We start from the raw sequence: 14,631 nt of genomic DNA, 5'->3' as shown, positions 1-14,631 counted from the left end.
ATCTTCTCCTCCTCAATTTTTTTTATTTTTTTCCTTCAACAAATTGTTTTCTTCTTCAACTAAATTTAACCTCTCGACAATAGGGTCGGTTGGCATTTCCGATTCACATACATCCTAGATAAATAAAATCTATGTCACGTTGGTCGGCATAATTTTCATAAACAATAAATGAACCAATAGTTATAAAGATAATATACATACCACATCCGAATCATAGACAGGACGAGGGCCGACGGGGGCGGATACCAAAACCATCGCACTATATAAGATGCAATAATAAATGTAAGAAAATGATACAAGTACCTATCTTAACATACAAGTAAGAATATTTTTCCTTTCAGAAAGAAGATAAGAACAAGAGGCTCACCAGGGTGGTGTCGGTGATGAGATCGGCGCGGGTGATCGGCGGCGGTGAAGACGGGGACGGGGCGTGACAGACCGCTAAATCTAGACAAATCTCGAGGAAAATGGAGCTTGGAGGTCGAGCTTCGAGAGGAGAAAGCTTAAGTAGTGTGCCTCGGGCATTCCATCGAACACCTCATGTGCATAGGAGGTGAGCTAGAGCACCACAAAGCCCTCTCCCCCTTGGCCAGAGAAAAATAGAGCACTGGGGTGCTCTGCTCGCGGTATATATAGGCACCTCATTGGTCCCGGTTGGTGACATGAGCCGGGACTAAAGGGGAGCCTTTGGTCCCGGTTCAAGCCACCAACCGGGACCAATGGTGGTGGGCCAGGAGTGAGGCCCATTGGTCCCGGTTCATCCCACCAACCGGGACCAAAAGGTCCAGATGAACCAGGACCAATGGCCCACGTGGCCCGGCAGGCCCCCTGGGCTCACGAACCGGGACCAATGCCCACATTGGTCCTGGTTCTGGACTGAACCGGGACTAATGGGCTGACCCGGCCTGGACCAAAGCCCTGTTTTCTACTAGTGTTATGTGGCAACATGAGCATTTTTTGAGATCTTTGCGAGGGGAGATTCAGATGGAGGTGTTTAGAGATGTTCTTATTGATTGCGAGTTGGTTGATCTAGGCTTCTTTGGCGCCCCTTATACATATGATAATGGCCACCAAAGCCAGAGCAATGTACGTGTCCGGTTGGACCCGGCCTGTGCGGACGAAGCATGAAATAGATTTTTCCTTTTGCATGGGTGCAACATCTAGTGTCACCTGAGATCGGACCGTTGTCCTTATTACCGCATATGGAGGAGTTCGGGGATCGGCGACGGAAAAGTCACCCACGACATGAGATTATGTGGGAATAGGATCTGCGGCTTCCGACAATTATCTGTAATGCCTGGGATCATTCTTGGCCGGCGGGAAGCCTGGGAAACGTTGCTGAGTCTTAGAGCTCAGTTATGACAGAACTTCAAAAGTGGAGTAAACCAGCCCAGTCCACGATGAGACGGGGGAGCCTCAAACCGTCGTCTTGGTCAAGGTCGATGTGGGAGCAAAGGGCCATCAAGGTGGCGGGATTGATGAGCATGAGCAAGGTGAGCAAAGAGTGGCCAAAGGTAGGGGGCTGGTGAGGATGGCATGAAGGACTTGGGACCAGGTGGTCCAGATGCCGACAAGGGCGAAACATGGATCCTGCTACTCTGGTTCCCATTCCATAGATCGAGAAGTTGTGTGATGGAGATGCTGGTGGGGAATGAAGAGAACTCGACTACTGAGTAGCAAGGGCATCTCCAACGCTATCTCTTAAGATGATGAACACACTATCATTCCACGGGCCGTCTCCAGACGCGTCCGTGTCCGCATATATGTTACGGGAACCGGTCATCTGGCTATATATACCTTAAATGTTCATCTCTATTAACTTAAAAAATAGTAGCGGCAATAATGTTCAGCCAAATAGTGACTGCCTTCCATCAACCTTTCGTCAAATAGCAGCGGACACATACTAAGCACTTGAGTATGCAAACATAGCATATCAGTAGTAGCTTCCAAAAAAAGTGCATATCATTAGCATTGTATTAGTAGCTTGTGCAACAACGTGCATTAGTAGCTTCCGCCAAATATCATGCGTGCTAGCTATCGTTAGTAGCTTCCTCTAAATATAATGCTAATTAGTAGCTTCCGGTAAATGCTACTATTTGTCTTCCATCAAATTTCTAATCACCTTCCACCAAACAGAAAATTTTAGGGGCGGCCTTCAACTATTCGGACATAAAGGAGGAACGCATAGCGAAAATTCAATATGGGTCGTACTGGCATATGGTCACATTATCCAGGACGTTCGTCCTCCTAGAGATGCCCGCTCATGCAGGTATATGCCATTGTATCTCGTTAGCCCAGCATTTTTAGAACAATGCTCCTCTTGGTTGTCTGTAGTCAATTATGAGGCCCAGCTAATTTGGTCCACTACGGTCCTATCGTTACTGAGATTATTTGGGCTGTTTGTCGTGGTCATGGGCCGTTTTCCCTGAACTCCTGGTTGCGTGGCCCACTTTGTGAGCTCACGGGCGGCCAGCAGGTTCCCCCATGAGATATATGTCTTCAGATCCCATCCTCCACTACCATCGTCACTAGATCCCCATTGTCACTAGATCCCATCCTCCACCACCATGTCTGCTTCTTCTTCCTCCGGTCCGCAGGATCCCGACACGGAGTTGCTCCCGCTGATTCCATGCCCTAGATGTCTTCGGGAAGTTGTCAGCGACATCACTGTCAGCGGCAAAAGGCCTGGAAATTGCTACTACTGGTGTGTCCTGTGGACAGTGAGTTCCTCAATCCTAATATCAGATCTGGCTCAACAATATTTTTTCCAGTTTTCGAGTTCTTGATCTGTTCTTCCTTTGGTTTTTTCAGTCTAGGCAGTGCGAATTCTTTGAGTGGCAAGAGAACTATCATTTGATCCTAAGGTCCGGTAGATCCCGATCGCTGGCGCCCCCACCAAGCTCATCTGTTCATGGTTTGCAGCACCGCCCTGCTCGTATGGATGTCATCTAGGAGACTACCGGGTTTCCTCTGGCGAATGGATCAGAGCAGGACAGGAATACCAAGGCGCGTGGTGGTCCAGATTTCGGCAGGGCCATGGTGCTTATGCTGGGCGCCGCATTGATTCTTCTCATGTTCTTGCTTGGCATCTCTGTCCTCATACTGGCAGTGGTGTATTTTAAGTGAGGCGGCCATTAGGCATAGTTCCGATAGTTTAGGTGCTGGCAGTAGATGCATCAGGTGTTCTCCTGTGCTTGTACCGGGTGCATGTCAGCTAGTTTCAGTTATGTGTGTCATTATGTATGGCTGATGTGATTTCGACCACGGACTATCAGTTTAGGATCTCACAAATGACCCTATGTTATGTTATGCCTGTGTGTTAATCAGCTTAAAATGGCAGAATGAGTAGTTAATGCTTTCGTTTTTTTTGTCTCTTTATTATCGTCCGGTTTTCACAAATACAAACGAGCAGCATGCTGGCCATGCGATCAGCATTACAACTGTAAAATACGCGCCATGGGCTCATTTATTTTACCTTGACTCCGCCTCAACTACCCCAGCACCCACCATGTACCACCCCACCCCTGTCCCAACTACTAGTCATTTACCATCATTGTAGCTTCTCCACATGGGTCCGCTGCTCTTCCTCTCCGAAGGTAACCCTCTCTCAACCTCCATGCCGGTGTTCGTAACTATCTTCTCTTATTTATCACGAATCTATGGTTGATTTCTTGCATGCCTGCACCTTCTTTTTTGATTGAGCAGATGTCTCGCTCTGGGAACTGCGATGATGACGAACTAGAAGTTGAGCAGATCCCCATGCCGCAGGGTCGGACCTCAGACACAGATCCAAATCTGGAGCAAGCACCCAACTACACTTCCAGGATGTCAGTGAAGCAAGTTGTCGCAGTTATCAAGGATTTTAGCGAGTACAAGAAGTGGCTTGTGACTGAGATCGGTTTTGGAGGTATGCTTGACCTCCCAACGCACCAGAAATTTAATCTCAGGCTTAGTGCATGGCTAATGAGCAACGTGGGAGTACACCGGTGTGCGATTCACATCACTGAGAAGAAGGTGTTAAAATTTTGGGCAGAGGATGTTGGAAAAGTTTTCGGCATACCATGTGGCAGCCGAGATGTCAAGGGCCGGGATGCGGATGTAAATCCTAATTCTGTTGATTTTATCAAACGCACCTTGAGGATGGATCAAGTTGGAGCTCACAGCCTTCGAGCTGCAGAGGAATTCCTGAAGCGGGACATAACAGAGGATTCTGGCAAGCTGGAGAAGGATTGTTTCCAGATTGCTTTTGTTATCGTCATGATGGGACATATTCTGGTGCCGTCCACGAAGCACAATTATGCCACCATAGATTTTTGGGGAGCACTTGCAAATCCGGAGAACATTCAACAATTTAATTGGTGTGAGTATGTACTCAGCTGTCTGACGGATTCGGTTACCAAATTGCAAAAAGATTTGGTGATGAATGTTCAGACTATCAACCTCACTGGCTGTCACTTGTTTCTTCAGGTGTGTTTAAATTTTTGTTGGGATATATGCCATCTATTTCAACAGAAATATTGTTGATCGGTCGTTATATTTTCTGTGGCAGGTTTTCTTCCTTGATAACCTTGAACTTGGTATTTTCACGACAAAACATGATATTTTCCCGAGGATCAGTGCCTTTGACAGGGCCACACTTAGACGAATGATCACCATGGCCACGGACATTGGCAAGTCGCCAAGCACCTACACTAGTGCCATGGTATGTTTTGCCAAGCTACTAATGTTTTTATGGTGTCAGCACATTTGTGTGTGTGTGTGTGGGGGGGGGGGGGGGGTAGGTGGTGTTTTTGGGTGGTTCCTGTTGTGTGGTGTTGTTTTGGCGCGGTGTCTGGGTGTTGTTGTTGTGTTCCAGTGGCCGGTTCGCGTTGTGCGGTTGGTGCGGTTACTGATACTTAATTTCTGTGTTTCAGCTTAGGGATCCTCATGGGCTTTGCTACACGAGATCAAATTTTATGTCCTCGGTTGGTAACTTACGAGACGTGCCATACGGGCCTAATTGGAGTACACCACCTCAATGTTCCGCTAGGGCTGCAATCGGTCAGCCAACGAGCATTCGATGTTCGCCTCACACGCCGAGCTCTTAATTCCCTCCAGGGCAATTTTCTGCGTCAGACTTCTCCAATTTCATTAGACTCAACTACCCTCAGTTGGTATGCCAACAATTTTTTGTTCTTGCGATAGCTTACAGATCACACTCTCAAAATACAACCTACTTATTGGTTTTGCATCTCCCATTGCCCGCAGTTTGGTGATCCACTCGCAATCGTGTTGAGGCAACAATACGCGAGGGTGGTACTCCACATGAACACTGCGATGCAGAATATCCAGGAAGACATGCACTCATTCGCCCAAAAAATGTTCTTTAACTTGTAGAGCCGTTGCATGTGCTGCTCTATTAGAGGTTATCTGGATTGTCCAATGCGTGATCGTTCATCAACTCCAGGTACTGACTTTCATCCTCCAACCACATTCATGTTTGTATTTGCATATACAGTTTTCGTAGATGAATTTTGTCTAATGGCACGCCATGGATTTTTCCTTGTTTTCATAGACCCTTCGATGCGGACCCCTGCTGCACTGAGCATTCCTGGTCGACGTCTAGATATGACAGCCATGGCAGGTACATTTTTTCATCACTTAGGGTGTAAATCAAACCTTACCACATGGGATATCTTACTTATGGCTGCAATTTATATTTCGCAGATACGAACCCCTCCCCAAGCCCTAACTACCGATCCAAGCGCGCCGCTAGTGATCCACTTCTCGTTGATTCATGTAGACCAAAGAGGGACCATGGTTCTAGCACAACTTATTCAGTTCGCCTTTCTGAGTACGCTTCGTCAGTTAGCAGCGTTGTCTTGGAGGTGTAAATCCGCCTTAACTGCGATGACCCTGATGCCCCCGTGTTTGCCCATTCACTGAGGCCGTTGCCTCAGAGGAAATACATCACATCGTCTGGCTTTGCAAAAAAAAATATCCTTGGATGGCAGGCTATTGTCCTGCTCCCCCGCAGTCTACTGTTCTTATGGAGCAGCTCCAAGATTTCATTCGCAATGCTAGCGCGGAATGTTTGAACAGGTCGTCTCCCTTATTTCAATCTTTTCTGTCACCTTGTCCCCCCTATCGTACTGACGAAAACAATCCTTTATTTGCAGCAACTGGACAGTCCACAACACTCCTCGTCACCTCTCCGTGTCTGGTCTGCAAATCAGGAATCAGTTCCTTGCCCCTGTCGATCTCCAGCATGAAATGGCTACTCTCCTGTTTCGACGCTGCATTAAGATTTTCATGGAAGAAAACCCAGATCGTCCATACATGAGCTTTCCTCACATATTGGACAATGACTTGGCGGTTAGTTCAGTTATTTTTTATGTTTATGACTGTTTTTAAATAAAAGTTTTGCTAACATCTGTTCTTATTTGATATATCTTTTAATATCAGGTGTTATTTCTTGCTGGTATGGATTTCATCCACCTGATCCAAATACAAGAGCAGTTTGTTGGACAACACATTCTCTACCCCCTGCACACTTGCCAGAACGTATGTGTGTACTGGTTTTCTGTAAATCCATGTCAGCAGTTCTCCGTTTCATGTTTTGAACTAATGAGGCTGTTTTTTCCGTGCCCAAGTTTTATGTTCCAGTGCCAACACCACATGGCTGGTCACTCTATTTATGGGACATGGTTGCAACTGAAGTACATATACTAGACCCTCTCTCTAGTCCTAGTGGGTGCACTCCCGAAGTTCGAGCTATGCACGAAGCTGCAGTCTCCATATTGCACGACGGTTTGTTCAAGTGTATATCAGAGTTTTTCTCGGGATGGCCTGTGAGTAAAGAAAATTGGACCACTAAGTACCCTCGAGTGGCTGACACTCTTTTCTCTAGGTAATACAGCTTTTTAGGTCAATGTCGCTACATTTCCCTTTTGACAACTGCCCCCAAATAAAGTTTGTCTTCTCATTTCAGATTTCATACTGTAGGGAAGATTCGGCAGTATGTGTCCTTCATCTTCTTCGATTCTACAATGGCAGCAAGGCAACCGTGCCACTAACTAAGGTTTGTATGCAAGCGGTACTGAACCATAACATCACAACCTGTCATTTTATTTGATCTAGCTAATGTCCTTTTGTTTTTTTTTCAGAACAATATTGACAGAATGCGCCTTCATTTATTCCATGAAACCTTCAAGTTACAAGGCAACAAATCTTCTGTGCCACCAGACGTGATGTGGAACATCTTAGCGCCTGATGACATAGCTGATGAAACATCCGTAGTAACTTAATGAGAGCTCTTATGCGATGTTGTTGATTTCTTATGTCAAACTTGTACCATGACTTACTGCAAGTTTGTAATCATCATGTGTTTCGGTGCATGAGTCCTCCTGTGTCTGGACATGTAACCATGGATAGAGTTTTACTATGTACTTTGGTCAACCCTGCAGCTCCATTCGTTTTCCTTATGTTCTACAATTTTTCCAAGTAATCCAGCTATGTTAATGCTTGCATCCATGACCTCACTTTTCACAACTTTCTAAAAACTGTGCACACTATCTCACAAACTAGTTCTCTTCTTTTTCCATTCCACTGCAAATGAAGGTTCACAAATGTGTTCCAGTCATGTATATTCCTGATTTTTTCCCTATGTTCTTTGCAGAATCATTTAAAAACTTTTCCAGTCTATCTCCACAGCCAAGGCTATGCTTCCTACATCAATTACAGCCAAGTTAAGAACATGATCCCTTCTATTTTTCTGTATTTGGAAAGCATGAACGACCCTACTAACTAAATGTCATTGCAGCAGATGTTTTTGGAACTTAAAAGCCATGAGATTATGAGTCCACACAAACCGTTGGCGCTGTAAGGAGATGCGGACACGGCATGCATGCCATATGAAGTCTTCCATTACATGAAACCAGCTGCGGCGACTGCAGGCATGATTTTTGAAGTCTTACATTGCATGAAACCAGATAATGACGTAGTCTTAAGCAGCACAGCCATTCCAAACGTAGTCTTATGTTCATACATAACCACTGACTGATATCCATAGGTATTATCACATTTTATTGCTAGAGCGGAGTTTTTGCTTCATCACGGTTGTTGCAATTTGAGATAATCAATATGCACAACCTTGGTCTGATCAACAGCTCGTCGAGCTCTCATCATCTCTATCTTCTCTGGCAGCTCCCGCCTCTTTGCCCCCATAGTGCACATCTGGTATGGTAGGCTCTTCCGTAGGTATTTTGCAGCCCCCTGCAGTATCAAAATGGAAGCAAGAAAGCCGTCATCCACTGCAATTCATACATGTTCTTCTTCTTTTTTGGTTATAGTTCAAACAGAGATTACCTTTGTCACTGGGCTAGCGAGACTGTCGCCATCGAACTCTCTCAGTATGTGGATGCAGTAGTAGCCTGTTTCCTCGTTGTTGCCACATTCCAGAACAATAACTAGATTGAACTAGATTACTAGGTCCATAAAATAGGTGGAGATAAGATAACATGTACTTTACCTGGAGCAACGTTCATGTAGATCATATTTGTACTCCGCTTGCCAGCCCTGCCTTGTCATTTCCCACCCCGGGAAGCATTCGTTGATGCAATGAATCAACCCCTTCAGAAATTTACTTAAATTACGCCAGTGCCTATCTTTTGTTGTAGAGTCATCAGCATTGCAATCAGATGGATCCATGATGACCACCTTCTTCATCTTCAAGTTCACAGCATATACTGACCAGCTCTCCATGTCGTTCATCAACATTAGTAGCTGTTCATCATTAGTTGAGCTTATGTAATTAGTCAACTTATAACTTTTCTTCTTAATGCCTCTCTTTCAATGGAAAACTTCAGCTAACCTGCTCCACATTTCGAAGGTTGTACCCAGTGTACTCTTCACAAAGCATTCTCCTCACACACTCAAAGTCTATCATGTTGTGGTGGTCCTTCATCATAATCTCCACCTGCAGCAAATATCGTAAAATGTCTTAATTCTTTTCAATATGCAAAGCTTGCAAGCCACTTAATGGAATCCGGCTTACCATCAAGTTTGGGTCCGGAATAGCTCTCCATCGATTCTTCCCTCCTCTATACATCTTGTTCTCTAGCCAATTTAGCGCTCTCCAAATCCCTGTCATGCCTAGCCTGTCTAGCTCCCCCCAGGGTCCGAATTGATCCACAAAATCTTCCCCTCTCAGCACCATCCATTGTGGATGCTCGTGCATAAACCATCTCCTGCAAAAATTTATGTATACTTAGTTCGTCTGCACCCACGCCTACCATGAACTAAGTTCAAAAAAAACTTGCAGTCACTAAACTAAGTAGAACCTACTTTGCTAGATCAATTTCATCGTCACATTTCTTCAACAAATCATAGAAAAGGATCACACTCTTCGGCCGTGGCTGCTCATTATAGAGTCCTAGTTTCCCAGGGAAGTCTGCCTCCATTTCCAACTTCACTACGTGCAAAAAAAATGAACCAATGCTCCCTTGGCAAATGTAGAAACATCTTGTCCTGCCGTAGTACAAAAGAAATGTCACTACCTACTTTCCATTCCAAGATCCTGTTTTTTACTACCAGTAAATGAAAGTCAACAGGCATGTAGCATTTTTTACCTGCCCCCCTGAAGTTTGACCTTCAACCAGCGTGCAGTCATCGGTGTTCTTAATCTGTACATTCTCAACTTCAATCTGGTTAACCCCTGCATAGTCAGGCATGATGTTCAGATCAAAGTTTGAAATACACAAATGTCTTTCCACCCTCCTATCTAAGCACTTCATTTTACCTGCTCCCTTCTCCGGGATAGCCAAATTAGCTTCGGAGCTGTGGAGGAAACCAACTAACATTGCTGCATCAGAAAACATTTTCCAATCAATTAGCCGTTGTCTAACCTCACCAGCAAAAAATTAGTTTACTAGCTCAAAAATACCTGTTGAACAAACATCTTCAGCTCTTGTTGTTTGGGTGTCGCATGTATTTTTACCCACAGAGGAAATCCCATGGACTGCAGCTTCAACATAGTTCTCCAATTCCTGAACTGGCCCGTCCTCACAAAATGGCAAAGCCAGCACCACGCCACCTCCCTCTGATGCTGGAAGTGATGCCTTATAGTAAGTCAAACCCGAACTGGCTTCTTGTTCTCCATCTTGTCCCACCTCTTCATCTTGTCATGTAGCATCTTCTTGCTTCACCACCATAAGGGCCTTACAGTCAGTCGCACCTGGACCGGCTACTTGATCTCCACCTTGTCCCATCTCTTCATCTTGACATGTAGCATTTTCTTGGTTCACCACCATATGGGCCATGCCCCCTGTTCCTGAGTGAAGCACTTCATACTAATGAATCGATGTACCAAAATGCAGGAATTTAAAAAACAAAACTTTGCCGACTCACCTTCAGCTTTGTTGTCCAAGTCCGCTATGTGGGGGATTATGTCAGCTATCTCTGAGACAAAGCGCACTTTCTTTTTGGTCGCCTAGGTTCTAATCTCTTTAGCAAGGTCGCCATTTTCTTTCCTCCCTTCATCTCCTTGTGCCCTACGTCTTGACTTTTATCTACTGCAGATACATTGTCCCCTCGATCTGCCAGATCAACAATTATAGTTATTTCGACCAATTTCCCAGCAGTAGTGACCCTGCACTACCATGCGATGCTTCTTCTTACAGTTTACCTCTGATTTCAACAATGTCCTCTTCCATCCTTGCATTTGACATGAAATCACTTGCCGTCACCAATCCATAGCTCTCTGAATATTCAAAATGATATCAGGCACACACAATTCATTTTTGATATCAGGCACACACAATTCATTTTTGTTTTATTTCTCTACTGACCTGATGTATGGTGTTCCACCGCAGGAGGCGATTCTCCATCATTGTCTGCATCCTCAGGCTCCGTCCCCGTTTTCAGCGTCTCATCTCTCACTCGGATAAGTGATAATGCCGCATCTTCTGAGTTTGTCCCGTATGAAACCGCTGCAGCGTCATCCGCTACACCACATGGCTCGAGCACCCTGGTTGCCCCCGTCTGCGCCCCCGTTGCAGGACCGTCACTTTGGGGAGCCACTTCCACATGATGCATTTCATCTACAGATCCAGGAAATAGTTTGTACCTGCACAATTAGTAACCAAATGTGACACATGGCATGAATGCAAATTAATTTCAAATGCTTTCAAATTTATTAGGCAACTTGCATGCCTTCTCATTTTCTGTCATATTTACATATCCCATCTCCTTTAGTAGTAGCTCAAGTATGTTTGACTTCATGCCCTCCACCGTTAGCAGAGCTTCATCCACTAGCGATGTCTTCCTGTTGTCACTAAGTTTTTTTCCGCCTTCTGATCCGCTCAGTTCAGTTGCAAGTTGTAAAATTATATTCTTGAACTTATCCACCACCTCTTGATCAAGTATTCCTCCAACCCCAGTTTTCCTCTGCACAGAGAGCAACATATTAGTGTTGAATGTCAATTAAATGGTGTACTGTCCTCACATCATGCAACACACCTCTGCTAAGGTAGCAAAGCTAGCAATTACAGGATGCTGGATTTCCCCCCTATGCCTCATGCTGTCCTCTGATCTTGTCTGCAGGAAAACCATTTCACACTTTGTTAGAATTAATGTTTTTTATCCACGCTGAACAACTATGTCATCTCAAAAATTGCATTTTTGACATGTGGCCTACAGAGATAAGGAAATACCTTCAACAAAGGGATTGGGTGTCCTCTGTCCTCAACGTCCATCTTGATCAACTCATTCATTTTTTCAGAGGTGTACGCACCAATTTTGGGAACCAACTCCGTCGACATACTGTGGACACCAAAATCCACCCACTCCAGGTAGTAAAGCTGCAAAATGAGAGTCAGATGGATTAGTACTCGCAAAGCAGCATACATGTCTTAAAAATTTCATGACCTCAGTTAACATCCAACGTACCTGAATGAAGAGATGTGAACCCCCTGGGGTGAAACAGTAGTACCCTGGTTCAGTTCATGTTGGTATTTATCAGCGCTTGATCACAGGACGTCTAGTATGTACCCAGCCCAGTCGTACTCACATATTTCTTTTGGTTTTGCCACGCAAGCGAGCAGCTCATCTGGCACATTTGCGTTCGGTGGACGTGGGGATACTAAAGTTGAGCAAGACAACAACGTGTATGCTGCCAAAATCGGCCCACTTGTCTCCTTGTTCACGCCGTAAGCATCACAAATCTGAAGAGTTTTCTTCAGATCTGATATGCTAATGCCTCTCTTACCGTTCATCCGTAGATTCAACAACTTCTGTACCGCCTCAACTTTTTCCCCCTTATCTTTTGGTGTCCCTAGCTTAATCTTCCTACTACCAGACTTAACCCCCATGATTCTCTCTACGTCCCGCCTTGTTATCTCACGGATTTCACCATCACGGAAGTGGAATTTCAATGTATACTTCTCCGACGTGTCCACACGCTCTAGGCACTACCTGTAAAAGTTCTTGCCAAACGGACTAGAGCACCTCACCGTAAGCAAAGATCCAAGCCCTGTCTTGTGCACAAGCGGGTAGCACATCGTGCCTACTCCCAGGAGAGGCGCCCCAGAGAACACACCCCGCATGGTTCCGGTCTTCTCCAGGTCAACTCCATGCGTCACCTTGAACGGCTCGCCTCCAAGGCATCCCCATGCGCTGCTTCTCCTCGTAGCCAACGGTGACCGATGTCGCCTGGACGACGACGACCCCACGGACAGCTCCGCCATTGGCGGCTGCGCAAGCATGGCCAGCAGCAGATTAGGAACCCAGCGCTCCAGCCAATGAGTAATAGCGAGGGGAATACGAAGCTTACCTCCGCATGCGCCGGTTTAGGATCTCCTCCCACCGTTGTTCCTCCACGGTCGCCGGATTAGACCCAACCCTAGTGGACTCTGCTCTTGGCTCTACTACTTTGCTCTGCTTCTATCCCCTATTACCCTCTTCTCCACAGTGAGCACTGTTCTCTACACCCTCCCCGGCAGCTTCTTCTAGTCCGCATGTATTACATCTCATTTTATTTTTTTTACTACTGTCATTTACTATCGCCAGCTACCGCGCGCCTACCCTCCAAAACGAGCCCGCCATACAAACTCCAGAGTGCAACATGCATTTTTCGCTTGTACCGGCAGCTTACCTTTTATTCCTACGCTACACGTACAGTGCCGACGGCTTTTATCTCCATCTCGTGCACGTACGTGCATATGGTACCTTTGGAACATTCCAAAAAAAGTTAGGCATGAAGGGTTCACTGGTAAGTGTATCTATATGGTCCCATCTGCAGTTGGCTCGACGTTGAAGGACCGGTCCCTCCGCAAGGGTTGTTTCCGACATCTCCGCTGCCTTTTGTACCATCTTTTTGCTACGCTACGTCTGACGTACTGTTCATCCGACACAGACTACATTTACTCCACCACTTTAAGCTTAGATCCACGGAAACTCCCTGACAAAGATTTTCTCACACCAGATCCCTTGGGTTTGGATTGGCATGCATGGACTGCTTCTTACTTCCACATGCAGTGGGCCACAGATGCAGCGACTCATCTGCATGCATGCAAACTCCTGCTATCCACGCTCCTACCATTTTTAATTCTAATTATTCAAGGCATGCATGCCACTTACCAAGAGACCAGGTGTTTCTAAATAAACAACTCCCCACTTCCGTATAGCCCGCACGCTAGTTCGCTTAACTATTTTTAACAACTACTGCTAACCACTGCATTAATTATAAGCACTCTACAAATTTCGTTTTGCGCAAAGCACTACATCGGATCCATATTACATAGTGATTGCATCATGGCAATCAGTTCGACACTACTCCCTAAACCGGCAACCATGCATCTTATCATTAGCGATCACCCACTCCTTCTGACGGAGCCATACGGTGGACTGCATGCATGCAACCCCCACTGCCCCACTGACCTAACTACGGCCGCCACTTATTCAACAGGCTGCCGCTTGGACACATGGCTGGTTGCATCGTCTTCTTCCTCGGTCTCATGCCCTTCTTGCGCGCGGTTTCCTGACTCCTCTCCCTCCTCTAGCACGGCCGCGGGCACGTGCTCAACAGTGTCGGGATCGTAATCGCCCACGGCTTCCTCCATGTTCCCCATCTGCATCACCTCCTGACCAAAAAAAGAGACACCGGTTTTGTCAACAACCATAGAACTGACAAGATCCCTTCCCAAATTGTGCAGTGATTACCTCTGCATCTTCATCCCTCGCACCCCCTCGCCCTCATTTTCTACATCTAGCTACCCCTCCACGGATTGATGCCAGTACCAATAGCCCAAAGCATTATACATCTGAATCTTCCTAGCAGTTGTAACTCGCGAAAACACGCCAATAAAAAAACTCTACATCTTACCTCGTCATCGATATGGCCCTGGAACTCATGCTCTCCAGATGCTCCGTCGTCCAAGTGCTTCCCGCCCCCAGAAAGACTCGCAAAGTACTGTCAAAATCGATCAAGCAGGAGATTAAAACTGACTGCAGAACTAAATGGAATAGATTGGCAAACCAACTTGCATACCTCATCCCCAATATAGTCTGGCGGTGACCAAGCTAGACTGGAGATCACCACACCAGAGCTGGGCCAGCTGAAGGAGGCAGCCATGTTCACCTTGGGCACTTGTTTGT

General features: G+C 45.9%; 1 protein-coding gene and 1 non-coding gene across 5 annotated transcripts; one reads left to right on the top strand and one right to left on the bottom strand.

The window, feature by feature from the left end:
* The first annotated feature begins 2,490 nt into the window (after window positions 1-2,490).
* On the top strand, window positions 2,491-7,463 carry LOC125519484 (uncharacterized). 4 transcript variants are annotated; one of them, XR_015612173.1, is made up of 8 exons: window positions 2,491-2,720; window positions 2,812-3,596; window positions 3,706-4,467; window positions 4,550-4,702; window positions 4,914-5,153; window positions 5,248-5,446; window positions 5,555-5,623; window positions 5,707-5,991. XR_015612173.1 is itself a non-coding variant. In XM_048684277.2 (8 exons), exons 3-8 carry the CDS (start codon window positions 5,987-5,989, stop codon window positions 7,284-7,286), a joined length of 864 nt encoding a protein of 287 aa, XP_048540234.2. In that variant the 5' UTR covers window positions 5,248-5,446; window positions 5,555-5,623; window positions 5,707-5,986; the 3' UTR covers window positions 7,287-7,463. The 4 variants fall into 4 exon arrangements, 2 of the variants coding, with proteins under 2 accessions (XP_048540234.2, XP_048540233.2); XM_048684277.2 differs by lacking the exons at window positions 2,491-2,720; window positions 2,812-3,596; window positions 3,706-4,467; window positions 4,550-4,702; window positions 4,914-5,153 and adding exons at window positions 6,159-6,354; window positions 6,445-6,543; window positions 6,633-6,889; window positions 6,985-7,060; window positions 7,146-7,463 and having other exon boundaries at window positions 5,707-6,081; XM_048684276.2 differs by lacking the exons at window positions 2,491-2,720; window positions 2,812-3,596; window positions 3,706-4,467; window positions 4,550-4,702; window positions 4,914-5,153 and adding exons at window positions 6,159-6,354; window positions 6,445-6,543; window positions 6,633-6,889; window positions 6,971-7,060; window positions 7,146-7,463 and having other exon boundaries at window positions 5,707-6,081.
* A 479-nt stretch (window positions 7,464-7,942) lies between these two features.
* LOC125519485 (uncharacterized) lies at window positions 7,943-12,898 on the bottom strand. Its single transcript, XR_015610127.1, has 14 exons — window positions 11,969-12,898; window positions 11,691-11,887; window positions 11,497-11,574; window positions 11,163-11,424; window positions 10,827-11,078; window positions 10,664-10,738; window positions 9,936-10,084; window positions 9,779-9,832; window positions 9,609-9,694; window positions 9,325-9,507; window positions 9,035-9,227; window positions 8,852-8,956; window positions 8,510-8,763; window positions 7,943-8,411 (listed from the first exon to the last, which is right to left on the bottom strand). It is a non-coding gene; the product is annotated as an uncharacterized LOC125519485 (transcript).
* Between the last annotated feature and the right edge of the window lie 1,733 nt (window positions 12,899-14,631).

This window comes from Triticum urartu, chromosome 7A, assembly GCF_056163025.1.
Source record: "Triticum urartu cultivar PI428250 chromosome 7A, HENAU_Tu73, whole genome shotgun sequence".
NCBI lineage: Eukaryota > Viridiplantae > Streptophyta > Magnoliopsida > Poales > Poaceae > Triticum > Triticum urartu.
Note: the sequence above shows the minus strand (reverse complement) of the source record. Positions and strands in the feature narration are given on the sequence as shown.

Bases quoted from the DNA above. Each gene is read 5' to 3' on its own strand.
- LOC125519484 (XM_048684277.2), top strand. From the start codon at position 5,987: ATGGCAGGCTATTGTCCTGCTCCCCCGCAGTCTACTGTTCTTATGGAG. The intron at 6,355-6,444 runs GTTAGTTCAGTT...TTTTAATATCAG, and splicing joins TATTGGACAATGACTTGGCG to GTGTTATTTCTTGCTGGTAT. The intron at 6,890-6,984 runs GTAATACAGCTT...TTCATACTGTAG, and splicing joins GCTGACACTCTTTTCTCTAG to GGAAGATTCGGCAGTATGTG.